Consider the following 17,419-nt stretch of genomic DNA (forward strand, 5'->3'; position numbering starts at 1 on the left):
GTGGCACGCTGCCATGGGGCAGCCGAATGGAGACTCCTCAACAGGGAAAGCCGGAAGTGACCCAGTGGCAGCCATGTCTCCAGGACTGCACCCGGTGAAGGACAGACAGCCGCACACTGCGGAGCATGGGAGAGCCCACAGCATCTTTATAGCTGGGCATGGGCAGATGGGGACTCCAGGCTGGGCTGGCCTTGTCCACAGTCCATAAAAGGGTGGGCCATCCAGGAGGGTGCACCAGGGATGCCCAGAGGGTCAGAGGCCAGGCTGGGGCACCAAGTCCCCAGGGAGGCCTGGGTTCCACTCGTTGGCCGGGCCAAGCTGGCTTTGCCCAGCGGGCTCTAGAGCGTGCAGAAGGGGCCGGTGTCGTGTCGCTTGGGTCTGCGCACGCCCTGGATGACCACGCCGGGTGCCGAGGGGAAGCGAGAGTTGTAGCAGTCCTCCACGTGGTAGGCAGCCGGGCCAGGGGTTTGGGCTGACGGGAGAGAGAGACAGAGGGAGAAAGAGAGAAGGCTCGGAGCCCCACCCAGGTGGCAGCCCCCACTCACACCTGGCTCCCAGCCTCCACCCCCGCCCCCGCCCCACCTCGCTCACCCATGGCCCAGCCCTGGCCTGTCCCTCTCCAGGTCTCCTTACAGCGAATGAGCCAGGTGGGGAACGCTGGGGAGCGGCTCATGGAGAAGGCTGGTGGGCGTGGGCTCCGCAGGCGGCTCCCAGGAAGAATGTTGTAGGTGTTGGGGCCAGGGTGCCTCTTGCCAGGTGCCTGCAAAGAGGCCTGGAGCAGGCACTGGGGCTGCGTCCGGAGACCAAACCCCCCGGCCCGAGGCAGCCAGGGGCGGGTGTGGCCTTCAGGTGTCTTGGTGGCAGCGTGGTGGCCCCTCAAGCTGAAGGCGGGGAAGGCAGGCCGGCTGAGCGGATGGTGGTCGGCTGGCGAGGGCCACTGTGAGACAGCAGGAGACTTGCTGCAGAGTAGGGGACTCCCCAGACCCTCAGCCAGCCCCGCTTTGGTCCTGATGGAAGCCCCAGCCCCCACCTGCCTGGACTCCCTGCCCCCTTCCTGCCCAGTCCCCACCTTTTGCTCTCGGTTGAAGTCGGCCTTCTGTGTGAAGGGGCTTTCACTCTGAAACCACACCGTCTGCCATGCCCTGCGCCCACCGCCCTCTGTAGTGGCGTAGAAGGGCCTCAGGCCATGGGGGTTCCAGTGCAGAGGCTGAGGCCCCCATTTCCAGGGTGGGGACAGGCCCAGTGGTCGGGCCCCAGGGAGGGGACACACACCTCGGCCCTGGTGTTTGCAGCCAATGCTGTAGTGGGGGTGTGGGGAGGACTCTCGCAACGACGGGCTTGGCAGCTGGTACCTGGCAGGGCTGGGGACGTCCAGGTCAGTCGTGATCGGGGGGCGTTGCTCCAGCACTGGCCACGGGAGACAAGCTCTGGGCCTGGGATGGTTCCAGCAGGCCCTTCCCACAGCCCCCCAAAGGCCAGCCTGGGGTGGGGGTGGGGCGGCCAGGACCCTCACTCACGAAGCTCCCTCAGGGTCTGGGTGCAGATGGGCAGGGACTTCTTGGGGGCGCCCATCTGAAACCCGAGGCCAGCTGGGCACTTCATCCTTGGGGGCCATGTCTCATCCCAGGCCAGCCCTGGCTCCAGGCCCAGCAATAGCACGGATGCCTTGGGCCTGCACCGGAGACGCCCGAGCCACTGTCCTTCAGCCCCTGGCCCCACAACCCAGCCCCCACACTGTCCCTCAGCCCCGTCACTCCCAGCCCCCTGCCCCTCAGCCTGCACCCCCCACCACACTGTCCCTCAGACCTCCGCCACTCCCCCCTGCAAGTTACTGGATGGGCTCTGGCAGCATCGGCCTCAGGGGCCCATGGGTCCAGTGTTTGCCTCCATTGATGTAAAAATTTGCCAGGAATTTCACAGCCTTCTGGTCAAAATTCATCATCAGAGTCTTCTGGCTGTCTTCCCTGAGGGCATCACGGGGCTCTGTGACCTCACTGATAGGCTCCTCTGTTGCCGGGGTTCCTGGGAAAGACTCATTGTCCGTCCCTAGAGGGGCTGCCCCAGGGTCCCCACGCTGTGGGCCCCTCCCCCACCAGCTAGATGGTCACTGGTTCCGACTGGGCCAGGATCTGCAGCCTGCTCAGGTGACCCCTGGCCCAGCCCTCCCTGCTCCAGTCCCTGCTAACTTTTCCAACTCGCTCTCCTCTCCTGCACCCTGGGGTCTCCTGGAAGGCTGGGTCCACTCTCGAGGGGCTTCTGGGAGGACTGAGGCCTCGGCACGGGGAGGGGAGCAGGACCTATAAGCATCTGCCAAGTCCTGTGGAGTCCCCTCTGTGTCAGGCCAGCCAGGGTTCCCGGGGGTGGGAAGGAGGGAGGGAGGGGTCCAGGAAGGATCCCTGGAGGAGGAGCCACCATCCCACCTGGATTTCCACTTGGGGGAAAAGCAAAGCCACATCAGATGGTCTAACCCCAGAGGAAGGCAGGGCCCTGGAGCCACAGGCAGGGCTGGAGTGTGAGGGCCTGCCTCTCACCTGGGGACACAGAGGCCAGAAGGTGACACAGATGGCCTCGCTGCCCGAGCTGCAAAGGCACAGCCAGCCTTTGTGAGCGGGAGCCCAGCTGGGCACCAGGGCTCCCCACTGTGTGGCCTCTGAGCTGGCCGCTGGCCGGTCCCAGCCCTGACCTTGGCCCAGAATCCACCAGGGCAGAGCCTGTGAAGCGCCTTATCCGCAGGCCCAACTCCCAGCCCTCCTCCACCCTCCATGATGCCTGGCCTTCAGCACGGGCCTGCCAGGCAGGCAGACGGACACGTGCTTGAGGAAACCAGGTTTTATCTGGATGGGGCTCACGCCCTGTGCTCTGGGCGCAGGCCTAGGTCGTGCTGGGTTCAGAGTTGCCTGGCTGCTGCAGAATGAACCATGCTTTGCTAATGAAGCCCTGGCCGTTGGACAGAGAGGCCCCTCCAGCTCCTCCTGGAATAAACATTGCCGACGGCGTGACTGACAAGGCTGAACGTCCTTTCCTCCCGAAGGCGTGGCGGAAACGCACGTGTTCCGTCTGCACCCACACCACCACAGCCGTGGCAGAGGGAGGGTTCCCCACGCACCAAGCTGGGGGTCCTCTAATTCACCTCTGTCACCATCTACCTGGAGACGGTGTCACATTCCACAGGGTGAGGGCTCCATCCCAAGACAGCCAGGCACACCGCGGCAAGTCTGGGCCTCTGGAACTCCTGACCAACCAGCTTCAAGCTGGGATTCCCATGACACCCTCTTTGGGTTTAATTTGCTGGAGCTGCTCACAGAACTCGGAAACACTGGCTGAGGGTTACTGGTTTATTGTAAAGGGTACTGATTGCAGAGGATGCCAAGGAAGAGCCCTGTACAGAGAGGTGTGGGAGGGGTGGAGCTTCCTTGCCCTCCCTGGCTTCCACCCCCTGGGAACCTCCTGATGACCCTCCCTCTTATCCTCTAGGGATTTCTCAGCATTCCTGCCCCCAGGGCATAGGGTGGGGCCTCTCTTGGGAGAGTCTTAAGAACCAGATAAAAGGAGGGTAGGAGGTCAGAGTCCCCCTTCCCCTGCCACCCAGGCCACACACACCCAACATTCTTTCTTTATACATATAAGATGGGGGTTTCACCATGATGGCCAGGCTGGTCTTGAACTCCTGACCTCAGGTGATCCACCCACCTCAGCCTCCCAAAGTGCAGGCGTGAGCCACCGCGCCCCGCCACACCCAACATTCTATCAAATGTCCATACCAAGGGCTGTGGGAGTTACCAGCCAGAACAGTGGAGGAAAACCGTGTCCACCCAGGTGCCAGGAAGCTTCCTGGGAGTGTGAGTGTGAACTTGATAGGTACCAAATTGCTTTCCAGGAGGTGTCACTTAAATTAGAGGCTTTTCTCACCATGGTCCTGCCAGCAGTAAGCCTCCAAAAATGTCATCACATCAGCTTTTATGTGATTGTGGTCTGACTTTATGCCCGTATACTTACAAACTCTGCGGTCTTTTTTTTTTTTAAAGGTTCTGCATTTTCTATGGAGGTTTGTTTATATCTTTGTTTTGTGGGAGGTTTTTTTTTTTTTTTTGAGACAGAGTTTCACTCTTGTTACCCATGCTGAAGTGCAATGGCGCGATCTTGGCTTACTGCAACCTCTACCTCCTGGGTTCAGGCAATTCTCCTGCCTCAGCCTCCTGAGTAGCTGGGATTACAGGCACGTGCCACCACGCCCAGCTAATGTTTTGTATTTTTAGTAGAGACAGGGTTTCACCATGTTGACCAGGATGGTCTCGATCTCTTGACCTCGTGATCCACCCGCCTTGGCCTCCCAAAGTGCTGGGATTACAGGTGTGAGCCACTGCGCCTGGCCCTGTTTTTGTTTTTGTTTTTTTTTTTTTGACACAGTTTCATTCTTGTCACCCAGACTGGAGTGCAATGGCACAATCTCAGCTCACTGCAACCTCCGCCTCCCAGGTTCAAGCGATTCTCCTGCCTCAGCCTCCCCAGTAGCTGGGATTACAGGCTCCCGACACCATACCCGGCTAATTTTTGTGTTTTTTTTTTTTTTGAGACGGAGTTTCACTCTTGTTACCCAGGCTGGAGTGCAATGGCGCGATCTCGGCTCACCGCAACCTCCGCCCCCTGGGTTCAGGCAATTCTCCTGCCTCAGCCTCCCGGGTAGCTGGGATTACAGGCACGTGCCACCATGCCCAGCTAATTTTTTGTATTTTTAGTAGAGATGGGGTTTCACCATGTTGACCAGGATGGTCTCCATCTCTCAACCTCGTGATCCACCCGTCTCAGCCTCCCAAAGTGCTGGGATTACAGGCTTGAGCCACCGTGCCCGGCCTAATTTTTGTGTTTTTAGTGGAGACGGGGTTTTGTCATGTTGACCAGGCTGGTCTCAAACTCCTGACCTCAGTCTCAAACACCCACCGCCTCAGCCTCCCGAAGTGCTGGGGTGACATGAGCTGCCAGGTGACAGCTTTTCATGCTGACCTCACATCTATTCATAACACCTGTGGCAAACTTTTTTCCAGTCTTTAGTTTGCCTTTTAGTTCAGTTTTTTTTCTTTGTTGAGACGTGGTCTGGTTCTGTCGCCCAGGCTGGAGTGCAGTGGTGCAATATCAGCCCACTGCAGCCTCCACCTCCCAGGCTCAGGCCCTCCTCCCATCTCATCCTGCCAAGTACCCACAGGCAGGCTCACCACACCTGGCTAATTTTTCTTTCTTTTCTGTAGAGGCACGGTTTCCCTGTGTTGCCCAGCTGGCTCAAACTCCTGGGCTCAAGCAATCCACCCACCTCGTCCTGCCTAAGCCTCCCAAAGTGCCTGGATTATAGGCATGAGCCACAGTGCCAGCCTTCCCTCCTTTTTTTTTTTTTTTTTTTGAGACAGAGTCTCCTTTCACCCAGGCTAGAGTGCAGTGGCGTGATCTCAGCTCACTGCAACCTCCACCTCCCAGGTTCAAGCGGTTCTCCTGCCTCAGGAGAATCGTAGCTTCGGCTACAACTACAGGCGTGCACCACTATACCCTGCTAATTTTTGTATTTTTAGTAAAGACAGGGTTTCACAATGTTGATCAGGCTGGTCTTGAACTCCCGACCTTGGGTGATCCGCCCGCCTCAGCCTCCGAAAGTGCTGGGATCACAGGTGTGAGCCCCCACACCCGGCCACCTTCCTTCATTTTTATGGTTAGGAAGTCCTTCCTGTAGAAAAGAATAAAATTCAGGATTTCTTTAAAATGTAAGCACAATGTCCTGCCCTGCGTGAAGGGCCCACCGGAGGGAGAGTCTGCTCAGGCCTGCAGGCCAGGCAGCCCCCGACCCCAGCCAAGGCTCCGAGGCTCCACAGCCACAAGGGTGTCCTGTCAGAGGAGGGTTCTGGGGGCTCCCGTAGCCTCACCTGGAGGCAGGGGCTGCTGGCCTTCTGGGGGCCCCAAGAGCCCAGGCCCTTCCTGGAGGTCAGTCCTGTTTTCTCAGCTCTGAAGTTAATGGGACTTCCTCACAGGCCCCCTGCCTCACCGTGACCCTTCTCCAGCCTGGCACATATCTCGGCCTCTGTGAGTCACCTGTACAGTGGGGGCACTCACAGGGTTAGCGAGGTGGCCTGGCCCAGGAGGCGCCCACAATGCTGGCCCCTCACAATGGTTGCCTGGCAATGGGACTCCCCTCAGAGAAGGGGGCTGGACACCGGGAGGGACAGGAGCCAGCAAGGCCAGAGTGGAAGCAAAATGACAGCTACTCAGAAACACAGCCTCTTCACGCCAGAGCCACACTACATCCCTGGGTGAGACCGGGCGCTCCAAGGGGCTGAGCCAGGGCTGCAGAAGGGGAGCAGGGCTGGGGCATGAGGCCTGAGGCCTGGAGGCCAGTGGTGAGGGGCCAGAGCTGGCCTGGGACATGGGACGCTCGGGGCCGGGGCTGCCAGAGGCCCAGCCCTCACCCTCCCTGCTGCTGTACCACTGCAGACACCACGCCAGGCGGCCACACATCTGCTGAGCAGAAACCGGGGCAGCGGAGCAGCGGGCACAAGCCAGCGAGGAAGTGCCTGATGCCCACTCCGTAGAGAACTCCACACTTTAATTTCTATTTATGTATAAATATAAATATATATATATATATATATTTTTTTAACAAATATAGAATGGTTATAAATGAGCCTAAGAGAGGTCAGAGCCAGGATAGTCAGTTGTTAAACAAGCCTCACAATACTTAACTGGTTTACAAAATAGCAGCATTTTTCCTAGAAAGAGACAGGTTCCCTTCCCACTATGGAAAGGCTAATCGGAGTTTGAGAGATACCGAAGTTGAGGCTTATAGTCCTAATAATGTCAGGATACAAGGTAGACTTATGAGTGGTTACTTCCCAAATATGTATTTTTTAATAATTTTTTTTTTTTTTTTTTTTTTTTTTGAGACGGAGTTTCGCTCTTGTTACCCAGACTGGAGTGCAATGGCGCGATCTTGGCTCACCGCAACCTCCGCCTCCTGGGTTCAGGCAGTTCTCCTGCCTCAGCTTCCTAAGTAGCTGGGATTACAGGCACACGCCACCACGCCCAGCTAGTTTTTTGTATTTTTAGTAGAGACAGGGTTTCACCATGTTGACCAGGATGGTCTCGATCTCTCGACCTTGTGATCCACCCGCCTCGGCCTCCCAAAGTGCTGGGATTACAGGCTTGAGCCACCGTGCCCGGCTAATTTTTTTTTTTTAAGAGACGGGGTTTCACCATATTGGTCAGGCTGGTCTCGAATTCCCAACCTCAGGTGATCCACTCGCCTCGGCCTCCCAAAGTGCTGGGATTACAGGCATGAACCACTGCGCCCGGCCCCTTTTTATTATTATTATTTATTAATTTATTTGAGACGGAGTCCTGTCCTGTTGCCCGGGCTGGAGTGCAATGGTGTGATCTCGGCTCATTGCAACCTCCACCTGTGGGGTTCATACAATTCTCTCCTCCCTCAGCCTCCTGAGTAGCTGGGATCACAGGCACGCACCACCATGCCCAGCTAATTTTTTGTATTTTTAGTAGAGACGGGGTTTCACCTCGTTGACCAGGATGGTCTCGATCTCTTGACCTCGTGATCCACCCGCCTCGGCCTCCCAGAGTGCTGGAATTACAGGCTTGAGCCACCGTGCCTGGCCTATTTTTTATTTTATTTTTTTTATTTTTATTTTTTTGAGATGGAGTTTCACTCTTGTTACCCAGGCTGGAGTGCAATGGCGCGATCTTGGCTCACCGCAACCTCCGCCTCCTGAGTTCAGGCAATTCTCCTGCCTCAGCCTCCTGAGTAGCTGGGATTACAGGCACACGCCACCATGCCCAGCTAATTTTTTGTATTTTTAGTAGAGACGGGGTTTCACCATGTTGACCAGGTTGGTCTCGATCTCTTGACCTCGTGATCCACCTGCCTCGGCCTCCTTTGAGATGAAGTTTCACTCTTGTTGCCCAGGCTGAAGTGCAATGGCGCGATCTCAGTTCACCACAAGCTCCGCTTCCCAGGTTCATGTGATTCTCCTGCTTCAGCCTCCTGAGTAGCTGGGATTAGAGGGCATGAGCCTCCACGCCCAGCTAATTTTGTATTTTTAGTAGAGACAGGGTTTCATCATGTTGGCCAGGCTGGTCTTGAACTCCCGACCTCACATGATCAGCCCGCCTCAGCCTCCCAAAGTGTTGGGATTACAGGTGTGAGCCACCACTCTGGGCCCGTTGGCAATTTTTCAAACAGAGGCAGTTCTCCCTCCGTCAGTGATCACACAGGCCCTGGGGCGCTGAACCGCCCACGCCACCTGCAACACACCCCACGGGCCGAATGAAGGCCCAAAAGGCCCCAGCCCCAGTCCTGGTCCTTGCAAGACGCCACTGGCCTCTCCTGGGTGGCAGGGGGCAGGCCAAGACCATGGCACACACTCCCGGCCGGGCCCAGCCTGTGTCTAAGGGGCAGTCCCTTGCCTAGGCCCTGGCCCACATGTCCTGTGCCTGAACTTGCTCTGCCAGGGCAGAGAACTCCTGCCTCGTTGGCCTTTGGGATGAGGGTTGGGAGGGGTTGGAAGGCTCTCGTAGCCTGTGCAAGGCCGGCAGCGTCCTGAGCACCTGCTGCACACTGCCCGTTCAGGCGACAAGAGCCCGGGAAGGCCGGTGCCTCTGCAGTCCCATTTGCAGGTGAGCAGAGGGCCGGGGACCTGCCGAGGGCCAGGCCGCCCTCAGTGGCGGGCAGGACCCCCGCCTGGTTTGAGGGGCCCTGCGCTGCACTGGGTTGCCCGTGAGCCCCACCCACCTCCTGTCTCCCTCACAGCTATGCCGGCTTCTACCCGCAGCTGCGCTTCCAGGTGGGGAACACCTACGGGCGCACCACGGGCCAGCTGCTCACAGACCCGAGCGTGCATAAGAGCCCCTGTTCTGTGCTGTCCCCCATGTCCAAGCCCAAGTTCATTGAGGACTTCAGCCAGCCCAGGCCCCCCCGGGTTCCCTGCCGAGACCTGACTGAGCCATACATTCCCCACTACACCGGTGAGCTGCCGTCCCCGGCCCCACACCCGCCCGCACCCGCCCGTCCTGGCACTCACAGGCTGCCCCGTCCGTACAGGTCTGAAGCCCTACAAGAACTTCGAGATCCGGGGCCAGCTGCCACCCCTGGATGTGGACGCCCCGGAGCCGCCAGGGTTAGAGAACATACCCAGACATCTGCTGCTGCCTGCAGGTGTCATGCCCTACCCCCCCCACCCACTGTGCCCTCCAGGCAGGAAGGGGGACTCCAGAGACTCGGGACACCCAGGCCTGCAACTGGCCTTGGGGGAGGAGGCCTGGAGGCACGCCGGCCCTGTCTGTGAGGCCCCCAGGCGGCAGCAGGTACAGGATGCACCGGTCTGTGCCAAGCCCATTCCAGCTCGGCCGTGGGTGGGAGCTGCAGGGCGACCTCTGCCTTCCCTACTGCAGCTGTACCACTGCCGGAGGGACGAGTACCCACCCCACACTCACCAGCAGGAGACACTAGACATGTGCAGGTTCCAGCGGCTGCCACAGCTGGACCACCCCAACCTAATCCAACGCAAGGCCATCTCAGGTGGGCGCAGGGCTGGGCTGGACCAGGGCGTCCCTCCCCACAAGGTTCCAGGAGTGTGAGGGCTGCCACAGGGCTGCTTTTCCTGCTCTGGAACGGGTTAGCAGGCTGAGGGGACCTCCTCTGCCTCCTGCTGCTTCCGGGAGTCCAGCTTTTCCCAGAACGAGGTGCTGTCCTGCCTGCCTCTTCCCATTTGGCCACAGCAGGGAAGGAAAGAGAGCCTTACCGGGCTACCCTGATGCGTCTGGGGCAGGTGGGTATGGCCAGGGGGAAGGTCAAAGGGCCTGGGTAGGACCTGCACATCTGCCCACCCCAGGCTATGCTGGCTTCATTCCCCGGTTCTCCTGGGTAATGGGGGTCAATTACCGAGATGGCGTCGCACAGGCCATGGACGAGTTCGACAAGAGCCAGGTAGGAGAGCGCCGACCCGGGCCTGCTCCCAGCTCACACAGCTTCCTCCAGTCTGGCAGCTTCCCTGGAGGGGTCCTGAAGGCCAGGCTCCCTGAGAAGCCTGGCGGAGGGGGGGCTCTGCCTGGCTCTCTCTCTCCTGTGCCCAGAGGAGGTGCCCCAACCCTCTCCTGAGTCCTGGATCCTGGGGTGAGGATGCAGGAGGTTGGGACATTGGGCAGCTTTCCCACGGAGTGCCGCCCCTACCCCCATCAGGCCCCTACTGGGACATTGTTCGGTCTGGTTGCCTGTGGGGGAGGCAGCTCCTCAGCACCGGCCTGTCTCCCAGTTCCTGTTCAGAAACCCCCACTGTGACCTGGGCGAGAAGCTGCCGGGAACACACTGGCCCAGCAACCACATCTACAGCAGCCAAGGCCTGATCCCCTTCTACATGGGGTTCATCCCCTGTGAGTAGGGGACCCCATGCCCAGCTTTAGGACAGGGTCACATAGACACACGACGGCCACTGTGGGGAGGGGTGTCTGGGGCTCGAGCTGTCCTCCCTTGGCTGCTAGTTCAGAACCACCTGTCTGACCAGTCCCCCGGCTCCATCTTGGTGTAGGATTGTTGGCCATTCTCCCTGGCCCTTTTGGATGGCGGTCACTGGGCTGTCCTATTAACGTCCCAGACTTGGGCCACCTGGCCCCTTAAGGTTTGGTACCCGGGACGGACCAGGCTTGCTTCAGAAAGCAGATGCCTGGGGCAGCCCCACACTCCCCTGGAGCCCGGTGTCCAGCCCATGCTGGTCCCTGGCATGTGAAAATCCCAGCTCAGCATCAGCCTCGGTCCCTGCAGCCATGCAGGACAGCTACGCGCTGACGTTTGGCAACAGCACCCGGAAGGCCTACTGGAAGGAACAGGCGCGACGAGACCACACACTATGAAAAAGCTTTAATGGTGGTGTCTGTACAGCGTGGGACACAGGAGGGAAATCAGCAGGTGCACACACAGCGGGACGGGCCGGAGGACAGGCTGGGAGTGAATAAAGAGTTCACACCGCTCCCCCGCTTTCCCGGTGACTGGAGGCTCTAGGCCACCTCCTCCTCGGCCTCCTCCTCGAACTCGCCCTCCTCCTCGGCTGTGGCATCCTGGTACTGCTGGTACTCGGACACCAGGTCGTTCATGTTGCTCTCGGCCTCGGTGAACTCCATCTCGTCCATGCCCTCGCCCGTGTACCAGTGCAGGAAGGCCTTGCGCCGGAACATGGCCGTGAACTGCTCCGAGATGCGCTTGAACAGCTCCTGGATGGCCGTGCTGTTGCCTATGAAGGTGGCGGACATTTTTAGCCCCCGGGGCGGGATGTCACAGACAGCCGTCTTCACGTTGTTGGGGATCCACTCGACAAAATAGCTGCTGTTCTTATTTTGGACATTAAGCATTTGCTCATCCACCTCCTTCATGGACATGCGGCCCCTGAACACGGCGGCCACCGTCAGGTAGCGGCCATGGCGGGGGTCGCAGGCTGCCATCATGTTCTTGGCATCAAACATCTGCTGGGTGAGCTCAGGCACTGTCAGGGCCCGGTACTGCTGGCTGCCCCGGCTGGTCAGTGGGGCAAAGCCAGGCATGAAGAAGTGCAGGCGGGGGAACGGGACCATGTTCACGGCCAGCTTGCGCAGGTCAGCATTGAGCTGGCCTGGGAAGCGCAGGCAGGTGGTGACCCCACTCATGGTGGCAGACACCAGGTGGTTGAGGTCCCCGTAGGTGGGTGTTGTCAGCTTGAGGGTTCTGAAGCAGATGTCGTACAGAGCTTCGTTATCGATGCAGTAGGTCTCGTCCGTGTTCTCTACAAGCTGGTGGACTGAGAGAGTGGCATTGTAGGGCTCCACCACCGTGTCTGACACCTTGGGGGAGGGCACCACACTGAACGTGTTCATGATCCTGTCTGGGTATTCCTCCCGGATTTTGCTGATAAGGAGGGTACCCATCCCAGACCCAGTCCCCCCACCCAAGGAGTGGGTCAGCTGGAAACCCTGCAGGCAGTCACAGCTCTCAGCCTCCTTCCTCACAACGTCCAGCACCGAATCCACCAGCTCTGCGCCTTCTGTGTAGTGTCCCTTGGCCCAATTGTTCCCAGCACCGCTCTGACCTGCGAAAGAACACAGTCACTAGTTAGCCAGGTAGATGTCACTACTGGTCATAAACACCACGGGATAAAAAACCAAGCACGTGGTATGGGCTGACCGCAGAATCCACCCTGCGCGTAGCGCAAAGGGACCCTCAAAGCTTAAGATGGGCAGCCTGCCAGGTCCAAATGAAGTCAGGGGCCCTGCCAGTTCCCAAGGACAGAGCAGCCGACACTGCGCCCAGCCCAGCTCCCTACAGGGAGATTACGTGCGCGGCGGCTCCTCGCCTCGGCAGACAGCTGGACCTTGCTCCCAAAGCCGATTTAGAAAAGGGGATTGAGCAGCTCAGGAGAGAAGGGGTCCAGGGGCCCTGGCCGCGCAGTTCCAACGACGGTGCCCTTGCAGCCGCCCCTTGACCTTTGAGCCGCCGCCAAGCCCCCAGCCGCGGCTCACCGAAAACGAAGTTGTCCGGCCGGAAGATCTGCCCGAAGGGCCCGGAGCGCACGGAGTCCATGGTGCCGGGCTCCAGGTCCACGAGAACTGCGCGGGGCACGTACTTGCCGCCTGCGGGGACGGGAGGGCGTCAGCCAGGGCAGGGGCCGCGGGGTCCGGGGAGGGCGGTCGGGGAAGGGGCCGGGGCCTCACCGGTGGCCTCGTTGTAGTAGACGTTGATGCGCTCCAATTGCAGGTCGCTGTCCCCGTGGTAGGTGCCCGTGGGGTCGATGCCGTGCTCATCGCTGATCACCTCCCAGAACTGCGAGGGACGCGGGCGGGCCCGGGCGGGCCGGGGCTGAGTCACCGCGGCCGGTGCGCAGGGAGGCAGCCCCGCCCCGGACGGGCGCGGCTGCCCGGTCCTGCCCGCCCCTCCCCCTGCCCCACGCGCCCCAGCCGCCGGGATCCCGGGGGCTTCGGCCGCCCGGCTCAGCCCGGTCCCCGCGCCAAGGGCCTGGCGACCGCAATGCGGGGGCGCCGCCCGCCCGCCGCTGCCGCCATCTTCCCCGGCTCCCCGGCCGTCCCGCCCGGCTGGCCCGCGCCAGCCCCAGTGCCCCGGCAGCTCACCTTGGCGCCGATCTGGTTGCCGCACTGCCCGGCCTGCAGGTGCACGATCTCCCTCATGACGGCGGCGGCGGCGGCGACGGCGGCGGCGGCGGCGGCGGGGACGAGGGCAGAAAAACAGGAACACAAACAGAGAAGCAGGCGCGCAGACTGCTACAACCGACGCTCCGCCAATGCTTATATACCCTCTGCGCCCGCCTCCGACAGCCCCGGATTTGGCTGCCAGAACGAGGCTGGAAAGCGCCCTCGTTTGATTGGTCCCATTCCCGTCAATCAGCCCGCCTAAGGTCTGCCTTTTCAACCCCGTTGGGTCTTTATTGGTCAGCCGCAGCCTCCGATCGCCCTATCACAAACCCCCCACCTGGCGCAGCACTGCCCCGTCCATTGGGTGTTTCAAATGATTGATTTGCCCTGTCATTGGCTGGCTCCCGGGAGCACGCCGTCGGGCTGGCGCTATTGGCTGTGCGGGGTCAGCGTCCTGGTAACCGCCGCAGAGCCGCGGGAGGCGCGCGCAGGGGTGGGGCGTCGGCGCGGGCGCGGGTTCCGGTCGGGCGTCTGGCAGCTGCGCGGGGCGGGGCGGGCCGGGCCGGCGTGGGGCGGGCACAGCCCTGGCTCGGAGCCCGGGGACGCGGGCCGGGAGCCGGGAAGGGCAGGCCCGCGGCGGCCCAGCGTCCGGTGTCGCGCCCTCGCCGGCCTTGCCCCGGGACGCGGCATCTGCGCGCCGGACGGGTTCGGGAGCGGGGTCCGCACGGAGCGAGCCCGGGGCCTCCGGGCCGAGGAAGCCGCGGTGCCTGCAAGGCCGGAAGACGCCCGGGCTTGGAGGCCGCGGCCCGGAGGGGAGCTCCCCGCAGAGCCGCGGAGGTGGCGGGCCGTCCTGCTCCCGCGTCCCGCGCGCCCGCTGCCCTTGCGGTCGGGGTGAGGGGCGCAAGTGGGAGCTCGGGGCAGGGAGGGGCGCGGGGGCCCGAGTTCCCCCCGCAGCCGCGCGCCCCGCCGTGTTGTGGAGACGGCGCTGGCCCCGCGCCCGTCTCCCGGGAGCCTCTGCCCGGGGGTGCGCGAGCTTCTCGGTCGGCGGGGGCCCGACCTCGCGGGCTCCGGGGCGGGTGTTCTAACCGCCGGTCGGCGCGCCGGGGCTGACAGATAGTTCTGTGGATGCTTTTCCCAGTTGGAGACTTGATTTCTACTTGGGTAGGAAAAAAAAAAACATGAAAAACGTGAATTGCGTGTGGTCCCACCTTTAATCAACCTGCTGGGAAACAAACGCGCTGTGTTTTTCTAGCATTTTTATTTTACTTGTTATTTTGGAGCACGATTTCGGCCCCCTAAGTTCAAAAGATTGTCCTGCCTCAGCCTCTCCAGTAGCTGGGACTACAGGCACCCACCACCATGCCGCTAATTTTTGTAATTTTGGTAGAGATCGGGTTTCACCGCGTTGGCCAGGCTGGTCTCAAACCGCTGAGCTCATGTAATCCGACCGCCTCGGCCTCCCAAAGTGCTGGGATTACCGGCAGGAGCTACTGTGCCTTTTGTATTTTTGTAGCTTTCTTCTTTTGTTTTGTTTTTTTTGAGACGGAGTTTCGCTCGTTACCCAGGCTGGAGTGCAATGGCGCGTTCTTGGCTCACCGCAACCTCCGCCTCCTGGGCTCAGGCAATTCTCCTGCCTCAGCCTCCTGAGTAGCTGGGATTACAGGCACGCACCACCATGCCCAGCTAATTTTTTGTATTTTTAGTAGACACGGGGTTTCACCATGTTGACCAGGATGGTCTCGATCTCTTGACCTCGTGATCCACCCGCCTCAGCCTCCCAAAGTGCTGGGATTACAGGCTTGAGCCACCGCGCCCGGCTTTTTTTTTTTTTTTTTGAGATGGAGTTTTGCTCTTGTCACCAGGCTGCAGTGCAACGTGTGGTCTTGGCACACTACAACCTCCATCTCCTGCGATCAACCGATTCTCCTGCCTCAGCTCCCAAGTAGCTGAGACTACAGGTGTGCCCCACCATGCCTGGCTAATTATTTTATTTATTTTAGACAGACTCTCTGTTGCCGAGGCTGGAGTGCAGTGTCGCTATCTCGGCTCACTGCAAACTCCGCCTTCCGGGTTCCAGCAATTCTTTGCTTCACCCTCCCAAGTAGCTGAGATTACAGGCACCCGATACCATGCCCGGCCTAATTTTTGTGTTTTTAGTAGAGACGGGATTTTACCATTTTAGCTAGGCTGGTCTTGAATTCCTGACCTCCTGATCCACCCAACTTGCCTTCCAAAGTGCTGGGATTACAGGCGTGAGCCACCGTGCCCGGCCTTTTTTATATTTTGTTTTTGGTAGAGGCAGGGTTTCACCATGTTGACCAGGCCTATCTCGAGCTCCTGACCTTGGCCTCCCAAAGTGCGGTGATTACAGATGTGAGCCATTGCGCCCAGCTGTATTTTTATAGTATTTGTATTTGTATTTATTTTTGAGACAGCCATGCTCTCGTGCCCAAGCCGGAGTGTGGTGGCACCATCTCAGCTCACTGCAACTTCTTCCTCACAAGTTCAAGTGATTCTCCTGCCTCAGCCTCCAGAGTAACTGGGATTACAGGCATGCACGTAACCACACTAGCTAACTTCTGTATTTTTAGTAGAGTCAGTTTCACCGTGTTAGTCAGGCTGGTCTTGGACTCCTGACCTCAGGTGATCTGCCCACCTCGGTCTCTCTAAGTGCTGGGATTGCAGGTGTGAGCCACCATGCCCGGCTGTATTTTTTTTTTTTTTTTTTTTTTTTTTTTTTTTTTTTGAGACGGAGTTTCACTCTTGTTACCCAGGCTGGAGTGCAATGGCGCGATCTCGGCTCACCGCAACCTCCGCCTCCTGGGTTCAGGCAATTCTCCTGCCTCAGCCTCCTGAGTAGCTGGGATTATAGGCACGTGCCACCATGCCCAGCTAATTTTTTGTATTTTTAGTAGAGACGGGGTTTCACCATGTTGACCAGGTTGGTCTCGATCTCTCGACCTTGTGATCCACCCGCCTCGGCCTCCCAAAGTGCTGGGATTACAGGCTTGAGCCACCGCGCCCGGCTCCGGCTGTATTTTTGTAATGATTCTGAAAGAATAAATTAGGCCTGCGGCAGGGTGGAGAGGCAGGAGGATCGACGCCTGGGGTCTGTGGCCATGTAGGATGAAGTCCAAAGAGGGCCAGAAGAGCTGGGAAGTGGGGCAGGCGGGGCCGGGGCGCAGGCGGGGCTGGGGGAGTGCCGCCCTCCCCCTCTGCCCTGGGGCAGGTGGGGCCGGGCGCAGGCGGAGCAGGGGGAGTGCCGCCCTCCTCCTCTGGCCTGCAGCTGTTGGAGGATCCACAGTGACCGCTCTGTTTACCTGTGGCCATGGTCCCAGCGGGAGGGTGTGTTACCGCCAGGCAGGGGCATCAGGCAGACAGTGTTGACGGCCTTAAAGGACCCGGAGGCCAGCCTTTGTGGGAAGCCTCACCTGCCTGGAAGGACAGGCCCATGGGCGCTTCCTCCCCCTCCATAAGGGCCTCACCGATTCCCCTCAAAGGGCAGGGGAGCTCCCCATACTCCCTCAGTCTCCCCAGGGAGCCAGCCAGGCCTGTCCCCTACAGGGGTGCCAGATGGCACCACGAAGCTGATGTCAGGTTCAGAGGGCATCCTAGAACCGAAGCTCTAGCTGCTAGGGGTTCCTGAGGCCACGCCCACTCCCAGAGCAAGCGGTCATCTCCCTCAGTGGGTGAAACCCAGGCCTAGGAGGCCTAGGAGCTTGGCGGGCAGCTGGGGCAGAGGACCCACGGAAGACTGGGGGCCAAGGGGGCAGACGGCCTGGGAGATGTGAGCGGGGAAATGGCCGTCGGCCCCTCAGGCCTCATCTTCCTGAATGGCCACACCCCTCCCTACCCCCTAGTGGGGTCTGACCAGGGCAACTCCGAGGCGCTGGGAGGAGAGGTGCCCCCATCAGGGCTGCTGTTCTCCATGGGAGGATGTGACCGGTCCCAACAGCAGACTCAAATGAGCTCACGCCTGTAATCCCAGCACTTTGGGAGGCTGCGGCGGGCGGATTGCCTGAGGTTGGGAGTTTGAGACCAGCCTGGCCAACATGAAGAAACCCTGCTTCCGCTAAAAAAAACAAAATTAGCCTGGCATGGTGACACATGCCTGCAAACGGAAGGTTGAGGCAGGAGAATTGCTCGAACCCAGAAGACAGAGGTTGCCGTGAGCCAAGATCTCACCATTGCACTCCAGCCTGGGCAAAAGGAGCAAAACTCTGTTTCAAAAGAAGAAAGGAAGGTTGGGAGGGAGAGAGGGAGA

The 17,419-nt window shown here is 59.9% G+C and overlaps 3 protein-coding genes across 3 annotated transcripts; 1 reads left to right on the top strand and 2 right to left on the bottom strand.

Moving 5' to 3' along the window:
* Positions 1-233: 233 nt before the first annotated feature.
* On the bottom strand, positions 234-2,116 carry STPG3 (sperm-tail PG-rich repeat containing 3). Its single transcript, XM_074394438.1, has 6 exons — positions 1,833-2,116; positions 1,518-1,672; positions 1,273-1,407; positions 1,070-1,158; positions 592-937; positions 234-472 (listed from the first exon to the last, which is right to left on the bottom strand). Exons 1-6 carry the CDS (start codon positions 1,940-1,942, stop codon positions 339-341), a joined length of 969 nt encoding a protein of 322 aa, XP_074250539.1. The 5' UTR covers positions 1,943-2,116; the 3' UTR covers positions 234-338.
* Positions 2,117-6,198: 4,082 nt separating this feature from the next.
* On the top strand, positions 6,199-11,163 carry CIMIP2A (ciliary microtubule inner protein 2A). The gene is made up of 7 exons (XM_010352114.3): positions 6,199-6,290; positions 8,798-9,012; positions 9,089-9,351; positions 9,439-9,565; positions 9,879-9,973; positions 10,299-10,416; positions 10,805-11,163. The coding sequence occupies exons 1-7, from the start codon at positions 6,235-6,237 to the stop codon at positions 10,891-10,893; spliced, it is 963 nt and encodes a 320-aa protein (XP_010350416.1). The 5' UTR covers positions 6,199-6,234; the 3' UTR covers positions 10,894-11,163.
* Positions 10,886-13,298, bottom strand: TUBB4B (tubulin beta 4B class IVb). The gene is made up of 4 exons (XM_039461309.2): positions 13,135-13,298; positions 12,721-12,829; positions 12,529-12,639; positions 10,886-12,098 (listed from the first exon to the last, which is right to left on the bottom strand). The coding sequence occupies exons 1-4, from the start codon at positions 13,189-13,191 to the stop codon at positions 11,038-11,040; spliced, it is 1,338 nt and encodes a 445-aa protein (XP_039317243.1). The 5' UTR covers positions 13,192-13,298; the 3' UTR covers positions 10,886-11,037.
* Positions 13,299-17,419: the final 4,121 nt, after the last annotated feature.

This window comes from Saimiri boliviensis, chromosome 2, assembly GCF_048565385.1.
Source record: "Saimiri boliviensis isolate mSaiBol1 chromosome 2, mSaiBol1.pri, whole genome shotgun sequence".
Taxonomy (NCBI): domain Eukaryota; kingdom Metazoa; phylum Chordata; class Mammalia; order Primates; family Cebidae; genus Saimiri; species Saimiri boliviensis.